Source organism: Pelecanus crispus, chromosome 14 (genome assembly GCF_030463565.1).
Source record: "Pelecanus crispus isolate bPelCri1 chromosome 14, bPelCri1.pri, whole genome shotgun sequence".
Classification (NCBI taxonomy): Eukaryota; Metazoa; Chordata; class Aves; order Pelecaniformes; family Pelecanidae; genus Pelecanus; species Pelecanus crispus.
In genome coordinates, this window is record NC_134656.1 from 1,312,015 (window position 1) to 1,332,196 (window position 20,182).

Consider the following 20,182-nt stretch of genomic DNA (forward strand, 5'->3'; position numbering starts at 1 on the left):
CAACACGTCAAAGATTTCAGAATCTATACAAAGCTGTACCAAATTCACAGTTTCTATACAGAAGGGAGGGAGGGTGGATAGTGGCAGGAACTTTCCACATAACATAACCTCAGGAATAGTCGATCTACGTACCAGAACACACCAGCCTTAATATAACTATTGTTATAAATTTTCCAGATACCCACTGAGGAGCTCATAAATACAAAGCACTATAAATCTATTCCTATTTAATTGGTTAGATAATCTCGCACATTTGAGAAGAGGAATGTGGCTTCAAAATGAGGAAAGAAGCCATCAGAGAAATGCTTAAATTCTTCTTTGGATCCCTCGATAGAAGCATAAGCAGGAAACCTTCATTATGCTAAGAGAACAGAGATTGTACATGACCAGCTCTCACCTGATCATAGTTGTCATGGCCATGGAAAAATGGCTCCTTTCGGAATATCATACTAGCCAACATACATCCCAAGCTCCACATATCCAGACTGTAATCGTACATCTGTACAAAACCAGAAGGACAATTCAATTTCTAATGAATTAAGCAGAACAGACTCCCAATACTAACAGGGTCCCCCCTCCCTCCAGTGATACAAACGCGGCCACATTACACTGGGAACAGACCGAAATATCTTCATGCATCTTCATCATTAGATCACTGTTCAGCTCAGCGTTCCAGTTACTCAAACTGGGATACAGCAATTAGCAGAACAGCAGGTATCCTATTTCCATCCTTGTCCATCAAGATACTAAAGACCAGTGCCTTTTTCTATCTTCACTGCAGACTTCAATGTTATGAATCACCGAGAAGCACATGTTGAGAAGGGAAGCATCACAAGCAACAAAAGGAATGGACTCCACAAGGCACATGGGCAGATGAGGAACTGCCTCCATTCAGAACCGGCATCTGAAAGTCACCAGTAACACTGCTATTTCCAGCCCATAGCATTTCCATAACACAAACTGCCATCAGATATGGGGATGTTTTTATAGCTTAATTTAGAAGTTCATGCAGTACTAGCTACTCCCACAAGGACTTTGTTTCATTCCTGTACCTTACTGTAAAAGCAGCCTTGCTAAAAAAATATTCAACATTTGTATTCTAAGATCCATGATGATAGTTCTGCGGCTCTTCCTCAGGTCCTGAGACTACTCATAAGTTTCTTTAATTCAGTGCCTTTATAGCCACTGCATTCTGTGATACATTTTAGCATGGACTTTAGCTTCAGGTCTCTAGATATCTGAATTTCTGGTTTGCTACTTTGAAATGGCACAGACTTCCCATATAAAAGTCAGTGATAAATCCTGGTAATTCTTACCTGATAATCTACAAGGAGTTCAGGTCCTTTGAAATACCTGGAAGCCACTCTGACATTGTACTCTTGGCCAGGGTGATAGAATTCAGCCAAACCCCAGTCTATTAGTCTAAGCTAGAAATGGTAGAAAACAAAGAAAAAAGGCTCAAGGGATGCTCCAGTTCTCCACTGGCTGAACCACACTACAGGTGAGTTTACTTTGAAGCTTCACTTACAAATCTTCTTTTTTCAATTAATTTGAAGTTGATCAGAGTTATCTCTTTAGACATTCTCCCCACACCCATAATCACCAACCGGTCCAAATAAAATACCTCTCCTTACCAACCCTATTTATGGGTTACATGTAACCCATAAAAACTTGAGAAAAGCAGCGTACAGAATTTCATTTTACATTTCTCCACATGATGGAAGCACAGCCCCCCTTGAAGATGTCTGCTAGTAGCACGACACAGGAGTACCCAAAAAGGATCCTAGTTGGCCAAGAGAGAAGTAGGCCCTCTCCCTGCCCCACGTTATTACCTTTCTGTGCTCGTGGTCAATCATGACGTTGTGGGGTTTGACATCTCTGTGCATGATTCCCATGCTATGGCAGTAATCTAGAGCCTGTAGGTGACATACAAAGAAACAGATGCTGGAGTCCTAAGAACCTTTCAAGTTCAATGACATTCAGAAGTATTTCCACATATACCAAGTCTAACTAGATGACAAGACTTTCCTCTCCAGTGTTATATCCTGGACTAGACTTGTGGACCTCTAGAGTCCCCTCTCAAAGGGAGGTCCCAGCAGCAGAAGTGTTTTGACTTCACCTCACATACTTCCTCATAAAAATGGAATTTCAGAGTCCCTAAGAGCAGAGTTACTAGCCACTATTGATCAAACAAGCCTCCCCTTCTCCAGACTCCTGAGAAGTTACTTGTTTCAGAAGAATGGACAGATATATTTGACTCACATGACACTAGGGCACAAAACCAGCCAGTAACAGCTTACAATTTTCTGTTTTCAGAAGCTATGTGTACTTTTCATTTAGGATCTTAAGTTACCTCAGTGTACCCAAAGGCTCCGCTATCCTCAAAACAAAAGGACTAGAATTTGTTACAGAAACAAACCTGAACCATTGATACTGACTTGACATGTATTTCTCTATCCAATTCTTCCATAGGCTTTCTCTTCCTTCCTCGCCCCCCTTAGTAACGTGATAACCATCTCTACAGGATTAGCTGAGTGCAAATCCTGGAAATAAACCGATAAAACAGCAAAACACCAACTTACCTTCAAAATCTCATACATGTAGAATCGAATATCATAATCTGTTAATGTCTGGTATAATTGCTGTGGGACACAAACACACCGTATCAGTGTTCAACACCCAAGAAAAATATCACACCCCTGCCACTCCAGAACAACCCAGCCCTGTTCTCTGCTGCTGTGGTTCTCCAAACCCAGTGGAAGGAACAGTAAAAGTCTCCCAAGTTACTCTGATCCCACACCCGACTCTCACCAGTCTGGTCCTCTCCCCTTACAAATCACACAGTTTACTTCCAGCTCTGCTCAGACAGTACATTCTGGGTCCTGTCACTAGCTCCCTCAGGTTGCACTCGCCCACCACCAGCACGATGCATTATGCCTGCAGACTGGGTCTCAAAAAGACCGGGGGTGCCCTGCAATGTTAAGCAGCTATTCCAGATGGCATTGCACAGTCATTCATCTCCCGAGGCAGGTCAGTAGGGAAGGGGACAAAGAAACATTTAAATCCCTTTTCCCAAAAGTATGGAAAGCCACAGAAACAGCTGTCCACATTTAAAGTGGTTCCAATAAACAGTTATATACCAAACATAAAAGCAAAATGTTTCAAAAAGACCGGCACTGATGGTCCACAAGATACCAGATTAATTTGCTCCGAAGGTTAGAATACCACTTGGAATCTGGATTCTCACCTTATAACTTCTGCGGCAAAATGGTACTAAAGGACTAATTACAAACTTCTGTCTCAAGTGTTTAAGACAGTTTAGGACCTTTAAAGACAGTTACTATGTTGGAAGGAAATTATTAAATAACCTGCCTGCCCCCTACGTACCTGCCTTTCCCCAGAAAAACATTACGAGTGGCTTTGAAATGGAAAACATTAGAAGTTCACATCCCACACTGTACCTTAAAGTCTGTGTTGTTTACATGTTCAAAAACCAAAGCGGGTGTCCGAGACTAAAACAGAGAGAAAAGTGTTCAGCCATATTAAGTTGATATAATATGTTTTCATTTAGGATAATGAACTAAACTGTTTTTACTCCTACAACTGCTAGAAGCCCCTCTGCCTCAGACACACTTATGATTCCCCTCAGACAGAGAAAGCAGAGCCAAAGCCCGCAGCCCCTGGCAGCACTGTTTGCAGAATGAATTAACTTGTCTCAGTTCACTGGTATCTCATCCTTACAGAGTGAGGGGCTGAAGGGACCTGTGGGGGAAGGGCCCTCTAAAAGAAGTTAATCAGATTAAGAGCTGATCTGATTAAGCAACTCAAAAGCAGGATTTAAGAGCAGGGGAAAACAAAAAGCCAGATCAGAGCTGAAGTCAAACACGGCAACTTCACCCATAACCCCAGCGTACCCTTAAAGTTCCTTCCATACTCACCACAGGATCTTTTACTATATCTGCAAGAGTGATTATATTGGGACCGCCTCGCAAGTTCTCTAAGATCTTGATTTCACGCTTGATTTTCTTCTTTTTAACAGGCTGAAGAATAAAAACCCAAAGTGTAAGACAAAGCACTCCAGTAAAGTGAGGCTAATAGACAACTCAACATCCAGATGACCCAGGAAGGTGACTGCAAGTCAGCAAAATACACTGAAGCCTTTGCAAGTTAATTCAAACAGCTAGATTTTGATGTTACCCGACTACTCACCATTCCCGCAAGGGCTGAAATATCTGCAGTCTCCTTTCTAACCATACAACCCTGACAGATACAAACATTAGCTTCATGTGAATGAGGGTTAAGATGACGGCTTTTTTTTTTTTTTTTTTTTAAAGCTGTCTGAACATGATCTGATGGTCCAAAACTTCTTAACTGGCATGTGGTAAATGTGTAACTATAGAAGTCCATGAGCTTCCCGAGGGCCACTAAATGAAGGTATTTCACCAATCAAGGCTGTGGAATAACCAGCACTCAGGAGACCCTTACTCAGTCTGGAAGGATATTACACGTGCAATGGAACATGCAGAGCAGAAATGAAAATTTTAAGGTTAGCAGTCCCTAAATCTAATCAGCGGCTTGGAAGGATGATGATCCCATTAGCTCATAGGCCTCTATGCACATGACAGCATGCCAGGGCACTGGTACTCAGAGGAGGTGAGAATTTTCTAGTCAGCTGCCGAAGTGTTGCTTAGCTCCAAGTAAAAATGTCTTGCGCATTAGGACTTCTTTAAGATAAAGGCTAATTCCTTACAGGCAGAGATCTGACTTAATAACCAAGTGCAGGAATTCTTGTAGGAGGCTCAAAATGATGGCCTATTTCACCAAATGACACTCCAAAGCCAGGCTTTAAGGATTTCACTTTTAGAACATTGAACATTTTAGACCAAATGCTGCACCTTCTGGCCTCCTGATCACCTCAAGACAGATTTTATCTTTTGCCCAATCCCCAGCTCACCTTGAGAATTTTAACAACTACTTTTTCATTATTTGTAATGTTGATGGCTTCAAATACTTCACTGTATTTGCCTCGGCCTAATTTTCGAACTAGCTGGTAGTCATCTTGATTTCTGTGGAGATAAAAAGAGTACCAAAGAGCTCAGTCATTTCCACCACAATTTACAAACCACTCCTTAACACTAAATCACTGCCTCACCTTCCAGACAAGGTGGGTTAACTACTGTCTTACATCTCCTGAACGCAATGATTAAGAATTAGGAGAGCAACAGAGAACTTCTACTTGCCCAAGTTAGGTTCCATCCAGAACTTATTTCTTCTGAGGTAGGTGACATAAGGCAAACTATGCATTTCAGCACCAGCAAACTCGAGCTATCCTTTCCACCGGTCTCTCTACATTTGGAAGCTACGTTTTCCCTTGCATAATGTTGTTAAAAATCAACAACGCCAACAAGACCAAAAATTTAAGTGCTAGCCTGTTTAAAACCAGACTAGGCACAAAACACTACTTATGCTTAGAAGACTCTGTACGTTTCAGAAACCAGGAACTGCAACAAAGCTGAGGGCAGAACTTCGTCTGGGCCCTGCTACACAAAAGCAGGCATGCAGAGCTACGAAGCTGGCCTTACTGCTGTCTGATTCTTGGACGGTTTAGTCATGAGCTCCATTTAGACACCTCCTTGCTTCAAAAAGAAGCAGACACGTCTTTTCCTGTGTCACTTACAGAGAGCTGAGCAACAAGTCACAAAATAGCATGTACCTATTTAAGTCTGCTGAGTATCCTCACTCATGCAAGTCAGAAGCAACATCAGATGTCTTTTTGCTTCTTTTCAGCCCCACACCCAGGGCTGGTTAGACTGCTTCAGATAAATATTTTCTGCCCTCTGAAAGGACAAGTTTCCTGACTACCTGGCAAAAATTCTCCAAAACAAACTCTTAAGGGAGCTGTTAAAAATGTTCTTGCGCTGCTGGGGATTTAAAAATTTGACAAGAAACACTTTCAGACACATAACAGGTTATTCTGCCCTTCCTGTAATTCCGAAGAAACACTGTGATCCTAACACTGCCATGCAGATGCTAGACATCTGCCAAGGAGCATGAAAAGGCCTAACACGGCACAGGTGCCTGAACTCCCCAGGCACCGCCATGCCAGATCCTACAGGGATCGATCCCAGCCCAGGGATATCTATAGGCAGCCCAGAGACTTACCCCCACTCAACAACATGCGACTCATAGTCCCAGTACTCCCGGGGTCTGTGTGTGTTCACATCCGTGTAAACTCTGGCCCTGCTCGGCACGGGTCCCGACATATCAGACAGGTTGGCAGGCGGAAATGATGAGATGCCTGAAGTCAGAGGCTACCTGAACCGCAAAGCTGGACAGAGGATAAAGGCCTCAGATTCTTCCACCTGCAGAGAGAAAATAAACCAGAGGTTAAAATCTCAAGATACTATAAAAATATTTAAGTTAATCATTAAAAGCTGCTGAGAAGGAGAGGCTGGAGCCCAGCCACAGGCCTGGGATCGTTTGTCAGAGCTTGAAAACAATTTGTCTGCTCTCCCTCACACAGGATGGGACCACTTGGCCCTGCTAGCAAAAGTAACACCCTGCGCCCCGCCTTGCAACTTTCAGCATGTAATTTCCAACTTATGGTTGCAAAAAGAAGTTTCCAAAAGGGAAGAGACGCAATGTACTCTGTATCTGCAGACAGACTCCTTCCTTTCGGCTCCAGAGTGAAAACAACGCCATCGGCTGCAATCTCTCCCCCATCCAGGAAGAAGCCTTGTGCCATTCCATGTAACCAAAACACTTCCTTCGCTCCAGGTTGCACAACTATCCCCTCTTGCAATGCACCAACAAACGATGCTGCAGAGCCAACAGATCAACAAGGTCACCCGTGCAACCTAAATTAAGCACTTTCTGAAGTTTCAGCTTCTAGAAACACCAATTTTCATTTAAATCAGAACTTCGGGATTTACTTGCAATCTTAAAAGGACTGAAGCCTTTCACGTGCTCACACACAAAGGTTCGCGTGGCTACGTTAATTCATTCTGTGGAAAGAAAAAAAAACTTTGAACCGACCCACCACTACTCTGCCCCTTCTGTCTACTGGAAAATGCAGGTACTAACTGAAGCATTTATGTACAAAGCAAGGCTTGTCAGCTCAGGAGCAGGTTTCTGGAGGACAGCAGAGAAATCCAGACGCCATGTCAGAGCATGGATCTTCTCAGTTCTAAGCACCCTCCCACCCGTGTATTACTGTACAGGCTTGTATAAAAGAGCTTAATGGCATTTCAACACAATCACTCATGCTGCTTTCCCCACAAAATAAAAATGTAAACGTATTCACCTGAAAGCAGCATTAAGACCAAAACATTGTCCAAAGATAAGACTGCTGAAGTCTGAACATTACTCTGGGCATTTTCATAGCACGACATTTTTCCCATTTCCACATATTCTGAAGGCGGCTTTTGCTACTCTGTTCATGCCCTGCTGCACGGACATCTCATCCCATCATCTCACAACAGGTACCTTCTATGCTGTACAATGCAATTAAGTCCTAGCACAGACAATAGCATTCTCCAGAAGATGTAGGACATTCACAGTGATAAGCTACATCCACACTAATTAGACTATCATGAGGAAAAGCACATCCCCAACTAGCAGCGAGACAAGAAAGGACATCGGGAAGATCTCATCGAGGCCAGCCGTTACGAACCATTCAGGGATTAAATGGCTTGAGGATGCTTGGAAGACTTCACGACAAACTGAGGCAGCCAGAAGAGTTCTGCTGAGATGGGGCACCAGTTTTGGTCACAACTTTCTACAGTCTAGACATTAAACATGACTGTCCAAAAGACAGCGACATCTGTGTTGGATTACAATGCTTTACCCCAACATGAAAGAAAAATTCTGCTGCAGCAGTCTAAGGATGTTTCTTTGCATTCTCCTTGTCCAAAGGATTTGGTAAGCACCTCCACTTCTTCCTCCTTACAACGTGATTTTTGCAAAACTCCTGTAAGTTTTATCAGTATTGAGACTAGTCAAAATAACTCAAAAGAAAGTTACTGTATGTCAGAGACAAATACTTTAATTTCTCAATATTTAAGACAACAGTAACTTACTACCGTTTTATGTCAATATCGTCCTACCTAAAAGTAGTGCCTTTGCACCTCTCAAATCTTTCACGAGTGAAAGCCAACACATTTTTAAATGTTTAAGTACAAGAACTCTTTGCCAGCTTTCAAAATAACTTCCAAGGAAGGAAGCTGTATTGGAGCACGAAAGAGTATTGTTTGGTGTGCAGCATATGGCAGACACTACACAGCCCTGTTTATAGAAAGGCGCTCAATCAGTGGGCAATGCTATAATCTAAACAAATATAACGTATGTTTGCTACGCCAATCTTATACCTTCACAGGAAATGGGCAACTGCCAGACTGCAGGAGGAAGTAATAGCCCCATTAATCAGAAATTATTCAGAAATAACTAGAAATCTGCTCCCAGCACTTAGCTTAGGCTATCAGGATATAGAAAATTCCGGAAGAAAATTCTAGAAGCAAAATCCTGCTCTATTGGCAGTGTCCTGTCGTTTATTCGAGGCCTGTAGTATTTCAGCCAGCTGCAAGGACCACAGCAAGAACCACTGGCTACGAAGATGGTGGAGGACCCGGGGGACACAGGTCTGACGTCCTTCACCATGTCACACAACTTGCCCAGCAGCTGGTTCTGCAGAAATGGAAGCAGAAACGTACGCGAGGTCTCTTTCTGGCATGGACTAAGCCTCCTCAGGTGGTACAGACCTTAGCAGCGTGGGTTATTTTTTGACCTACTGACACACAAACGGTGTTGAAGGCAGCTCCAGGTAGACAGGGTTGCAGTAATCCAGCCCCAAGGTTAAAAAGTCCAAAGTCCACAACAGAGGTGTGACTGAGGCCTCAGCCCAACAAGGGAAGGATGGGGCACTTCAGCCAGGTGTTCAGCTAATGGAAGCATATGAAGTATCATTAAAAAAAAAAATTAAAAAAAAAAATATCTATTCCCGGACAAAATGTTAGTCCCCTAACAAAATATGCTTTCAGAAAATGAGGCAGCAATCATCTAAGACCTCAAACCATTTATGTGGCATGACTCATCCACACTCAGAAATTAGATGTATCTTCCAAAAATGTATTCGGGCATTAACAGAGCATGCAAGTTTACTAGAACACTTTTAGTACAGTGAAATTTATTAGATTTCCAAGCTTAATCACTGCAGTTTTATTTCCTCCTCATTCCATGTGCTTCTGGCAGGACACGCACTAGCTAATTTCCTCTGCCCAATACTCCTTGTGTGAGAATTAACTGAACCTATACATGTCTAAAATGACTTAGCAATTTTAATTTTTAAGCACAACTCAGTATCAATAAAGAACACATGACTGTTCCACCTCATCCAGCTTAGCAAGATCAGTTTCAGCAAGGAAAAAAAATAATAAAAAAGAAAAAAAATCAATCACATTCTCTAAAGACAGATCAAATTTCACAGTGGATATTTTTTGTCACGTAGCTCTAGCCTAGCACAAGCCGTATGTTGTAAGAGACTGCTCAGAGAAGGGCTTTTTCAGGAAATCATCAGCCTTAGCTTCTAAGAATGGCGCACAATGCCTATTTACGAAGGTAGGTATTATTGTCTACTGTTCTTTACACAGGAAGACAGAGTCTACACAGATAATTTGGTTTTAAAGCAAAGTTCCGTACACACACAAACTTACCCTGCCTGAAAGCTTCTCACTCTCTCTGCTCAAAAATGCTAAGGAATTTGCTTTCACTGCCCCTAGAGAAGGATAATTTTGCAGTGGATCCAAGCTCTTTGACAGAAGGGACCGACACAAATAAGGACAAAAAATGGGGACAGTTGTGGTCATGCAAATGTCAGTTTAGCTCGCAGTTTTAAGGCAGAAATTCTACAGTATGAGCAGCAATTACACCTAGATGAGTGTCCTCAGCTTGTTAGAAAAGATCAGTTCTGTTTCTGCAGTTGGAATCCAAACAGAACATGTCATTTATGAATTCCTGCATTAATGACAGGATCACAGAATAATTTATATTGGGAGAGACTGCTCAAAGTAATCTAGTCAAAGTAGATCTAATTAGATCAGGTTGCCATGTCCAGTGTAGTCTTGAGCATCTCCAAAAAACACCATGTGTCTGAAAATTTTAATTTCTCTGGTAGAGAAGTGCTTAACTAGGAAACACAACCACGAGCTTCTAGGCAATATACCAGAGATCACAGAGAGGAAGACAAAGCTTCCAGTTACCGTCTGACACACACTGTTCAATGCTAAGGCTTGCCCGCGCAAGGACAGAAAACAGCTCTTCTGTTTTAGCACTTGTTGTCACACCCCTTGGGAAGACATCGCCGAACAGCACTCAGATGGTAGCTGTACCAAATAAGCAACATGCAAAAATTTCTGTACCTGGTTTTCCCACCTAGGCCTGCTCTTAAAAACGCCACTGAAATATTAGCAAACTGCCAATTAGCTAATCACTCAGCATCCTTACCGACAGCACCCCACAGGACCCTGTTCATCCTGTGTAACAAAAAAAAGAGAAAAAAATCAAATCACAAGAACACAGCCAAATACAACACTGCTTGTACTACTGATAATTACTCCGCAGGAGTGCCTGAGCACCCCAGTCAAGATACAGAAACAACTGTGCTGCCATCATATAGGAATTTTTTAATTGGAAGGTCTATTAATTAAAATAGATCAGTTCTGAAAAGTTTGAATTATTCTAACAGTAGCCTATTGTCTGAGCAGCTTGGTAAGCTAGACTTTTTGTGCCTAAAGTTCAATAAAACGGTAAAAAGCCTCTCAATGTTTACTTTGAATTTGATTTTTAAAACATTTTAATTTAAAGCACTGTTATACCCCCCCCCCCTTTTAACAGGGATTTTACCACCCTTACAATGCTCTCTAATCCAAATGGCAACCCCCAACCCCATGGAGGAATTGATTTCTTGTGAAGCATCCGTACTTAGAGCACCTATACCTAATTAATATCGGAATTTCCTAGGCCCTCTGTCCTTCCAGATGTACCCACTTACAGCAAGTAGCAACAAAACAGAACTAAGAAATCTACACAAATTAGTTTCTGAGAAACAAACCTACTTAGCCTCTAGTAAAAATTAATCTCTCTCTTTTTTTAGTCAAGAATAACCGAGATACCAGAATCTTTTTTTTTTTTTTCCCCCCTCCTCCTTTTAAATGGAAATGTTTTTGGCACAGAGCTTCTCTCAAGCACACAGTTACTCAGAACCTTAAACCTAAGAAGTTGCACCAGTATGACGCAGCACACATACAGACTCCCAGTGAGCTGGAAGCCAAGAGCTTCCCAGAAGACTGGTGTCCCGAGGAACCTCCAACTGCTATCTGAGCGATGACCTTTGTGGATGAGGGTTGGAGTATAAATAATGCACCCAAGAACACGAACACCGCTTGACGCTGGCCTCCCTGTAGACTGCTGCTAACAGCACAACTTGCCCTCAGCGTGAGCAGAATGGCGCCAAGTAGTTGCAAGTTCATCCAGAGCAGAGTGAACTTGGTGAACTACGTTCAACACCACATAAACATGATCGTTACAGATGACCCACCTGAACTCAGATTCAGTTAGTGGAGAGCAGTCCCAAAGGAGTAAGAAAGGCCCCTCGATTGCACCGAGCCAAACTCAAAGAGCCAAGAAAATACTGCCGTCACTTTATCAATTCCAGATAGACCATCCCAGACAACCTCATCTTCCTCTCGAGGAGGAGGCAAGATGCACAGATTGGTCAAACAGGTCTAGACACTTTCCTCTCACTTCTACTTTCCCCATGTAAGCTCATTACCAGCTGTGATTGCGACAGACTAAGACTGTCAACAGGCCGAGACAGACAGCAGCCGGTTCATTTTGAAAAAAGAAAAGCCCTCTGTCAGCTGAGAAGAGCAGTTAAGTAGCCTGGAATCAAAAGGTTGTTCCTCCGTTTTATCCACAACTGCAAGTGAGACATTACCTTTCACGGTAAATGGCTCAAACCCAACCTCTGAAATCATGAGCGTATAATGTGCTTTATTAGTGAGAGGAAGCATTACAATTATCAGATAAAATTGATTATGATTTCCTTCACATAGCCCATTTATCCCTTGCCTGTAAGCCTCCCAGGGAAGGAGCACTCACTCCTTCAGTGTTTGGAGAACATCTAGTACTGGATAAACACCACTGAAATTAAAAGATCAACACATGCTTAAATACCACAGTACAGCCTCCTGGCATCCAACATTAATGAAAACTCCAGCTTACCTTTAAAAGAAGACATAATAGTAACCAACTTTGTAAAAAAATACATTCTATCTCACAAAAGAAATTTGATTTGTGTATTTTCACGATGCTGGAACTGCAGTAATACGAGTATGGAATAGATGACCTCCAGAAGTCCCTTGCAACCTATATTTTTGTATGATTTTATAGCTGAAATAGAAACAAGCTGTGATTAACAAAACTGACATTTTACATCCTCTCCTGAAGACCATTTACCTATTAAACGGACAACATCAACAGAAAAGTAGTTTTTAAAATCTAATTGAGGTAAAAAAAAAAGCTTAGGTTTGAAATAAAACTTTTCTCTTGGTATTTTTTTGGAACAGCACAGTCTGCTCTAACTACATTTTTCCATCAAAATTATTTTCCAGATTTCTTTTAAATAGCTGGCTGTGTCCGGCTGTGGAAAAATAACAAATTGTAACGTATAACAACCATATATAACGACCTTAAACATTCTCTTAAAAAAGAAACAGGAACAGTTGTGATTGTCAAAATAAGACATGACCAGTCAGTAGGGAAAACAGTTGACAGGCTAAGTTAAACTGGAAGAAACATCTTGGAGCAATTCTGTAATAGCAATGTCCTAAAACTGACACTGGTTCTTCCTGCATCAGCTTCACCGATTCCTCCCCTGAATTCCTTGCAGTTCCTGCCAACGAAGAGGTCATGCCTTGTAATGAGGATCACAATCTATACAGAAGTCACAGGACCGACCACAAAATGGTTTTACTGGAACTCCGCATTTTACGATAACCTCCACAATCTTGGGTAAAACTTAACTCTCTCACCTCACAAATGAAGAAAGCGGCGTCTATCGCATCTGACACCCTCCAGGTTGCCCTGGCAGTATCACCGGTGGTCCACACGCTCTCCTAGCAGAAGTTCTGTCACAGTCTTTTATTTTTGTTCAGACCTGTAACAGCTAAATTTTAGCGGAGCTTACACAGACCCTCTATGGGTCTCCAGCATCTCAGCCTTGTTGGACAACTGTCCTCTGCAAAACTTCAGTGTTGGCAAGAGCACGCATACTCAGGGCAGAACGCCCAGGATTTCCTCCAGCAGCAGGAAGCTGCCAGTGCCGGGAACGCTCCTCGCCCCATCTCCTAAGGGATTTTATACAGAACAGTCAACTTTGAAAGATCTTCTCTTCCCACTTCTCCCCCAAAATCACAGATTCTCCCTCCTGTTTTCAGAGCTAAGCTAGTCCACAGCACACGGAGCAAAGGGAAAGCTTTTCCTAACCCAAAACCGCCAAGACTGATCTTGGACGAGGCCGTGTAGCCGCAGTGGGCAGCGACACCATCAAGACACCCAAACCCAGCAGCCGAGTGCGGGCTCTGCCGCTCTCCCACGCCTGCGGCTTCTCCTGCCGTCGTTCCCAGCCTCCCACAAATCACAGCAGGTATCATTACTGCCGGTGCTGAAGACTCCTGACACAATCAAATAAAAATGGTAACCAGGAATTGCCAAACTAACCTGTCAGTACACACACACCAAACCAGAAACCGATGACAATACTCGTCTGCTGGCATCTCCTCCCCACCCCGACAGTTCAGGCCGAGCAGGGAGCACAGGAAAGGCAGTGGGGTTTTTTTGGAGGCAAATCTCTTTAGGTCTGACCTAAAGCCAAAGCAAGAGCGCTTGCAAGGACTTCCAACGTGAAGTGATTCTTTTTCTTCTAAGAGCGTTACTAAAACCAAAGCTCCTACTGCTGGAGCTTTGCACGGTATTTTCCAAGAAGTCAATTACCAAAGCCACCCTTTCTGAGATCCCGGCAATGCCAGGTAACTCTTCCTGAAGGCTCACAAAGGGGAATGTTTCGGCACCACTAGAGGCTCTTCACAGCTGACATCAGGTCAACTGGCAGCATCCTCTGGAAAGTTCTACCTTCCTAATTACTGCTAAGTGACACAGTTGTTTTCCTCATTAATTAGTACGCACAGAGTACTGACAGGCCAATCGTTCAGCTGATTTGACTCCTACGGTTCATGTATGGAGAGTGATTTAGCTAGAACTCACACAACTGAACTGTACCTACCATCTGTAAAAGTTGTAAGTTTTTAATTGATCTGATCACGCAATTCCTAGAGGCAGGAACAGTTACCAGAGCCAAAGGACAAACCAGCATACATCGCCTGTAACCATTTCTTCAGGAAATCCCTGTGATCAGCTGTTCCCATTGAGCAGGCAACACACTGCAAACCATCTTCACAGTTCAGCTGGCATCCAGAAGGCTCAGCAAGAGACACCCGGTGCAAACCCCTGCCAGAAAGTAGAAGTTCTAACATAATTCTCTAAAAATTCATCATTATTAACACAAGATGAACCTAGCTACAACCGTCCCGAAAATCAAATGGAAAAAACCAGCTATTAAACTCCAGAAATCAGTATCTATTATGCACTGGGTACCCTCACACAACACACAAGAGTGCTAGGTTTATACAACCACAGCCAGACAGGCAGGTCTCCCAGACATTGCAGGTGATGTAAATCTAAGATTTTAATATTTCACACCAGTGTTTTGGAGATTAACTGAAGCGTGGTGACCACAGCATTCATCGCCCGGTGTAACCCAGCGGGGACATGAATGCTGAACCCACCCTCGCCATGCCAAACAAACCCATGCCGCTGTCGGCCACACACAAGGACAAGTTTGTCCATCTCCACAGCATCTTTCTTCACACCTTGCCATCGCCCAGTAAAGCCACCGCGCGGCATTAAGTCACGGCTTAGGATGAGTATACATTTATATGCCTGGTAAGATGCATACGTTGGACATATGCCTGGATGCCATACGTTCTGAAAGACCAAAACTTGTAACTTTTAATTTGTAAGCCGAGTTGACACGAATCTGGATGCTGCACAACTTCCTCAAGTGAGCAAAAAGACCTCCTTTTCCTTCTGGAGTTCAATCAAAGTGCCGCTTAATCTGCAGAAGGCAAGGCTGGAATTTAACAGCACACTGGCAACAGAGAAATCTGCGACAAAACTTGCAAGAGAAGGAACGCTGCAGGAGCTCTTGCTTTTCTGTACTGGAAATTAATTTGTTGTGTGTGTCCACGCTCATCCATTTTCAGAACACTAAAAATAAAGATTTACTGACAACTCGCGCACACATGTGCAAAGATGCGCTGAGAAACTGCCTTCTCCGAGGGCTTTGGCCAGAACACAGGAGAGGCACCATTTCACCTCCATGGGCACGCAGGAGGACTTTGGGGGCACTTCTTCACAGCGTGGCGAGGCCTCTCCCATGCAGCGAAAGCAAGTTCTGGCACCTAATTCTGTGTTAACACCGCAGAACACAGTGGACTCTCCCTACACTTAGCTTAATTAAAAAAAAGACTACTTTACCCTTTGGTTGTTCCAGAAGGTGCAAGGGCGGAGGGCTACTGCTCCGCAAAACAACTCCATTTTTCTAAGACTGCCGTTAACACTCGAAGACACGACCATCCAACTGGCAACCTGCAGCCAAATTCCACCTTGGCCCAAAATTATTTTCCACTTCCACCTAGTACGCATTTTATTCGCCATTCACTTTAAGTAAACTGCCATAATATAATCCAGCCATTAGATTAAGCAGCTGGATGGCCTGCTTTAGAAAGCGCCTCCCTGCAAACGGTAATATTCCTTAAAAATTAGAAATCGGTCATAAGAAGGACAGAAACAAACTCTGTGGAAAATTAAAATTATTGAAATTGTAACCTTCCGGTCCGTGGTGGTATTGTCTTGAGTCTGCAAAGAACTCCAAGGTCTCCCTTCCGCTCTTCAGCTTACCAAAGCAGCAACATGAAATGGATAATAAAATCATTTGTTTAAATAAAACTGTCCAGAACAGTCTGATAAGACTCAACGTCAGGCTCACGTTGCTGCTCCTCTATTGCTGACGCCTGAGCACCAGGAGATACCTGTGAACCATTGATCCTATGACCACACCAACAATCCCATTTCTTATCAACCTTTCCTACCGACAGATAGGTTTGGCACCTTGATGGCACATGGGGTCCAAAATACAGCTTGTAAAACCACTCTGCTTTCAGCAAGAGCGCTAACGCCAGTTCAGAAAGCTGCAGTCTCCTCTTCAAAGCAGTTTTTCTAGGTCCAAAGGAGAATTCCTTTTCTCCAATTAGGTTCTGTAAATTCCAGGAAAGTCAGCTCTTGCAAGCCCCTGGAAGGAGATATCCAAGCTCAGAAAAATTATCCAAGAGTTGTCTTGCAATCAAAACCAGATAACGTTTGTAGTCAGACTAAGCCACAGCAGTCCCCCCGATCTTAAAATCTGTGGGGTTTATTCTCTCAAGAACCTTAACGGGACAGTAAAATCAAAGATGGCAACAATCTCACCCAGATAGCTTACAGAACAGATACCTTAATGTAGGCAATTCAATAATGGAGGAACAGAGGAGGTGATGGGTCTGGTAACCCAGAAATAAATCCTCGCCTTTTCAGAAATGTGACATGAAATTAATCACACCACCACAATGTCACCCATTTGCTTCTCCTGTCTTCCTTTCCCTTATTCCTCAGAGGACATGAGGAAAGACAAAAAGACAAAATTAGTTCTGTAAAGAGAAAATGCAGAAAAAGAATTCAAGTAGAAGCTATAAGGACACCCGCCATTTAATCAAATTGGGAAAAATTACGGCCCCGTCCCTTTTATCACATTAGAAACACAGTTTCTTTCTCTACAACTCCACAAATCCATAACTACCTTTTGACACCCTGTCTTCCCAAGATTCCTACCACAAAACCATTTCATGTCTATCTAGTTAACCTGCTCTACTGGAAAATGCCTCAAATCTCAAATACTAAAGTCTTTCCATGTCTCACCTTCAGGAAATAGTATGTTACCACGTCTTTCCCCAGCAATCCCCACTCACAGGTTTGCAACTTCATTCTCACATTTCATCAGCTTTTTTTGAAGTAACCAAGTACCATTAACTGCCCCTGCACAAAACTAAACTCCACTTATTATCATGAAACATTCCATGATCCAATTTCCTCCACATTTGCTAGACCCTACTGCCAATTTTACTATCCCTCTTCCAAAGAGCCATATTCCCCCAACAGAACCCATTTCTCCTCTATCCATGAACCCATGTGCCCTGCCAAACCCAGAGAACCTGTTCTGAATCTCCCACTTGGAAGCATCTGCTTTCTCCTCCAGCATCCGATTCTCTCACCACATTTTTCCATATTCTGTGGCTTATCCCCACCACAATACGTTACCCAGCTACTCAGCTACGTTAGCTTCCCCTCCTTGGCTGTAGCAAAGGCCAAGATGACGTTACTTTCCTCACTCCAGGGTTGAGCTTACCTTCCTCAACCCCGGTTTCAACTCCTCACAGGCAGCATCCTACTCGGCAAGCTCACCGGTCTGAGCTGCAGGACACGTACACTGAACTCTCTCCTACCGCCCACACTGGGAACTGGAAGACAGTGAGGTTTCACTAACAATGCATAAATAATAGAAGTTTCATTACCAGGTAAAGGTGAAAAGAAGGAAATCTCCATTGCCAAGATGAAAGGGAAGGATCACTGCCCACCACCAAAGGTCTACATACTTCATACTCAGACAAAGGTCTGGACCTTTACAATAAACCCTCCTCTGCCAAGAGCCATCCAAAGAGCCAGACTTCCAGCCCCAAGACACGGGCGGATCTTCTCCTGAGAGTGGAAAGCAGACTGCCCTGTCCGCGGGAGTGGACACTCTTCTGCCAGTGGGAGACATGTCCTATTCCAGTTTTCTTTTTTCCAGCTGTAGACACAGTGTGTGTCTCCACAGAGGACATACCACTGTTGGTAAGTTTTACCTAGGCACGGCATTGGGCTGTAAGAACTGGAACGTTACCTTCGTCCCAATTCTAGGACTAATTAGGAAGCTGTTCGAGCTTCACGCTTTCCCCAAATCCTGCCTAAAGTCTTCCCAAGCACAGTCTCCCCTCTCCTAGCACAAGCTTCGCCCTTTTCTACACCACACCAACATGAACAATGCACAGGACGAATGACTTCTCTGCACCTACCTATGCTACAACCAGAATCCGCGCTGGCAGAGCCAGATCCAACACCCAGGTTGATTGGCAATACAGCGTGAACACCAACTCTGTTTGAGCCTGAATATTTTGAGCAACTATCATGTTTTTGAAAAGAGTGTTCAAAGAGCAAACTAAATTGCTACCTGCCCCCAAGCCGAAACACTCCTGTCTGCACCTGCTTTTCTCTAAAAAGATGATGTTGCCCCCAGTCAGCCCCAATGGGTGCTGACCCTCAGGCACAAAATGAGCTCCTCTTCCCAAGCCGTTTACGGGGTACGCTGGGGACAAAGCTTGCACGAGCCAGGTGAGCGCACGCAGACCACGCAGCGCAGCTGCCTCCCAAGAGACGCGCGCAGCACCCGGTTTCGCAGCCTGGCATCGAGGGTCAGAGCAGGACAGCTCTCCAAGACCCCAACCCAGTAGCAGGTTTGAAAAGCACACACCTCGTGCCATTGCAGACCTCTCTTGCAGGTACCGGGGCTCGGCACGGGTGCGAAGGACCACACCACTGAACAACACAGGCTCAGAATCCATAAATTTAGCTTGCAGAAGTGAGGCACATGCCTTCATGAGTCTCTGCATAGATCAACCACTGCTGTCAGCAGAAAATATACCGATGACTGAGTGTTCATAATCCAAACTTTATTGGTTGTACCCAAAGCCTTTAGTAAGAAAGAATAAAGTAATCTGACAAACAAAACGCATGGGGTTTCATAATCTCATCTGCCCTTTCGTTTACAAAGCATATTTTACCAACAGCCACACAGCCCGTTGCCCCAAGGCACAATTAACTAAATTACAGCAGGGGCGAGACTGACCACCGCTGCCTTCAGAAGAGGAGAGCAACTGGTGTGGAAATCTGTGAAAACCACCTTCCCCTCCGCCCAGAAAAGCCCAGAACCGAGTCCCTGCGCGGCTGGGGCTGGGAGCAAGAAACAGGCCTCTCCCTGCCCCTCCACACACCTCGCAGCCCCCTGCTTTTTGGGGCAGGGCGGGGAAAAGGCAAAGACGGAGCCTTTTAAGTAAATAACACCTACACCGCCTGAACGTGCGAGCTCGGAGGGCTGGGGGAGGGGAAGGCTACCCTTCTGTGGGGCCCTGCCCTTCCTGCGTGGCCGGGGGCAGCGGGCGGCTCCACAGCTCATCCCCGGCCAGGCTGAGAGCAGCCGAGGCGGCCCCCCTCGCAGCGCCCTGCCCCGCTCACCCCCCGGGGGCACGGAGGCCCCCTCCGCGGGCAAGAGGCCGCGGGCCCTGCCCTCCCCGCCGCGCCAGGCCCGCTCGTTCCCACCCTTCCGCCGCTCGTTCCCTCTTAGCGTCGCCAGGCCGGGCCCCCCGCCACGGCCCAGCTCTCCTGAGGGGCGGCCCCGGCCCCTCAGCCCACACCGTGCCCGCAGCGGGGCGGGCGGGGGTGGGGGGGGTGGGAGAGCGCGGGAGACACGGTGGCGCCTCCCCCCCATCGCCCCCTCCGCCCGTCCCCGCCGCGTAGCCCCAGGAGGGGCACCGGAGCCGCCGCGGCCCGCCGGTACCTGCCGCGGCCGCCCGCTCGCCGCCCGCCCGCCGGCCGCACACAGACAATATGGCGGAGGCACAAGGCTCGGCCGCCAGCCGCAGGGACCAGAGCGAGGCGCGCCGGAAGCGGAAACCCCGCAGCCCGCTAGCGCGCGGCGTGCGGCTGGGTGGGGGGGGAAGACGGGCGAGCCGCGCATGCGCAGAGGCGCTGGGCGCCGCGGGGCATTCTGGGGGCTGTAGTCCGCGGCGGGGCGGCGGCGGCGGAGGCCGCAGCGGAGGCCGCAGCGGCGGCGGCGGGGCCCGGCCCTCGGGCCTTGTCCACGCTCCGTGCCCTGGCGCGGGCA

At 45.2% G+C, this 20,182-nt stretch overlaps 1 protein-coding gene across 3 annotated transcripts in view; it reads right to left on the bottom strand.

Moving 5' to 3' along the window:
* The window catches only part of CSNK2A1 (casein kinase 2 alpha 1), a 28,755-nt gene extending 8,873 nt beyond the window's left edge, over positions 1–19,882 (bottom strand). For 2 of the 3 annotated variants that reach the window (XM_075720932.1, XM_075720931.1), the window contains exons 1-9: positions 19,856–19,882; positions 6,163–6,362; positions 4,955–5,066; positions 3,939–4,040; positions 3,462–3,512; positions 2,583–2,642; positions 1,833–1,916; positions 1,317–1,427; positions 398–499 (exon numbers count right to left, since the gene is read on the bottom strand). In XM_075720932.1, coding sequence (XP_075577047.1) covers positions 398–499; positions 1,317–1,427; positions 1,833–1,916; positions 2,583–2,642; positions 3,462–3,512; positions 3,939–4,040; positions 4,955–5,066; positions 6,163–6,263 — 723 coding nt within the window. In that variant the 5' untranslated portion in view covers positions 6,264–6,362; positions 19,856–19,882. The other variant, XM_075720933.1, reaches the window with a different exon arrangement.
* Between the last annotated feature and the right edge of the window lie 300 nt (positions 19,883–20,182).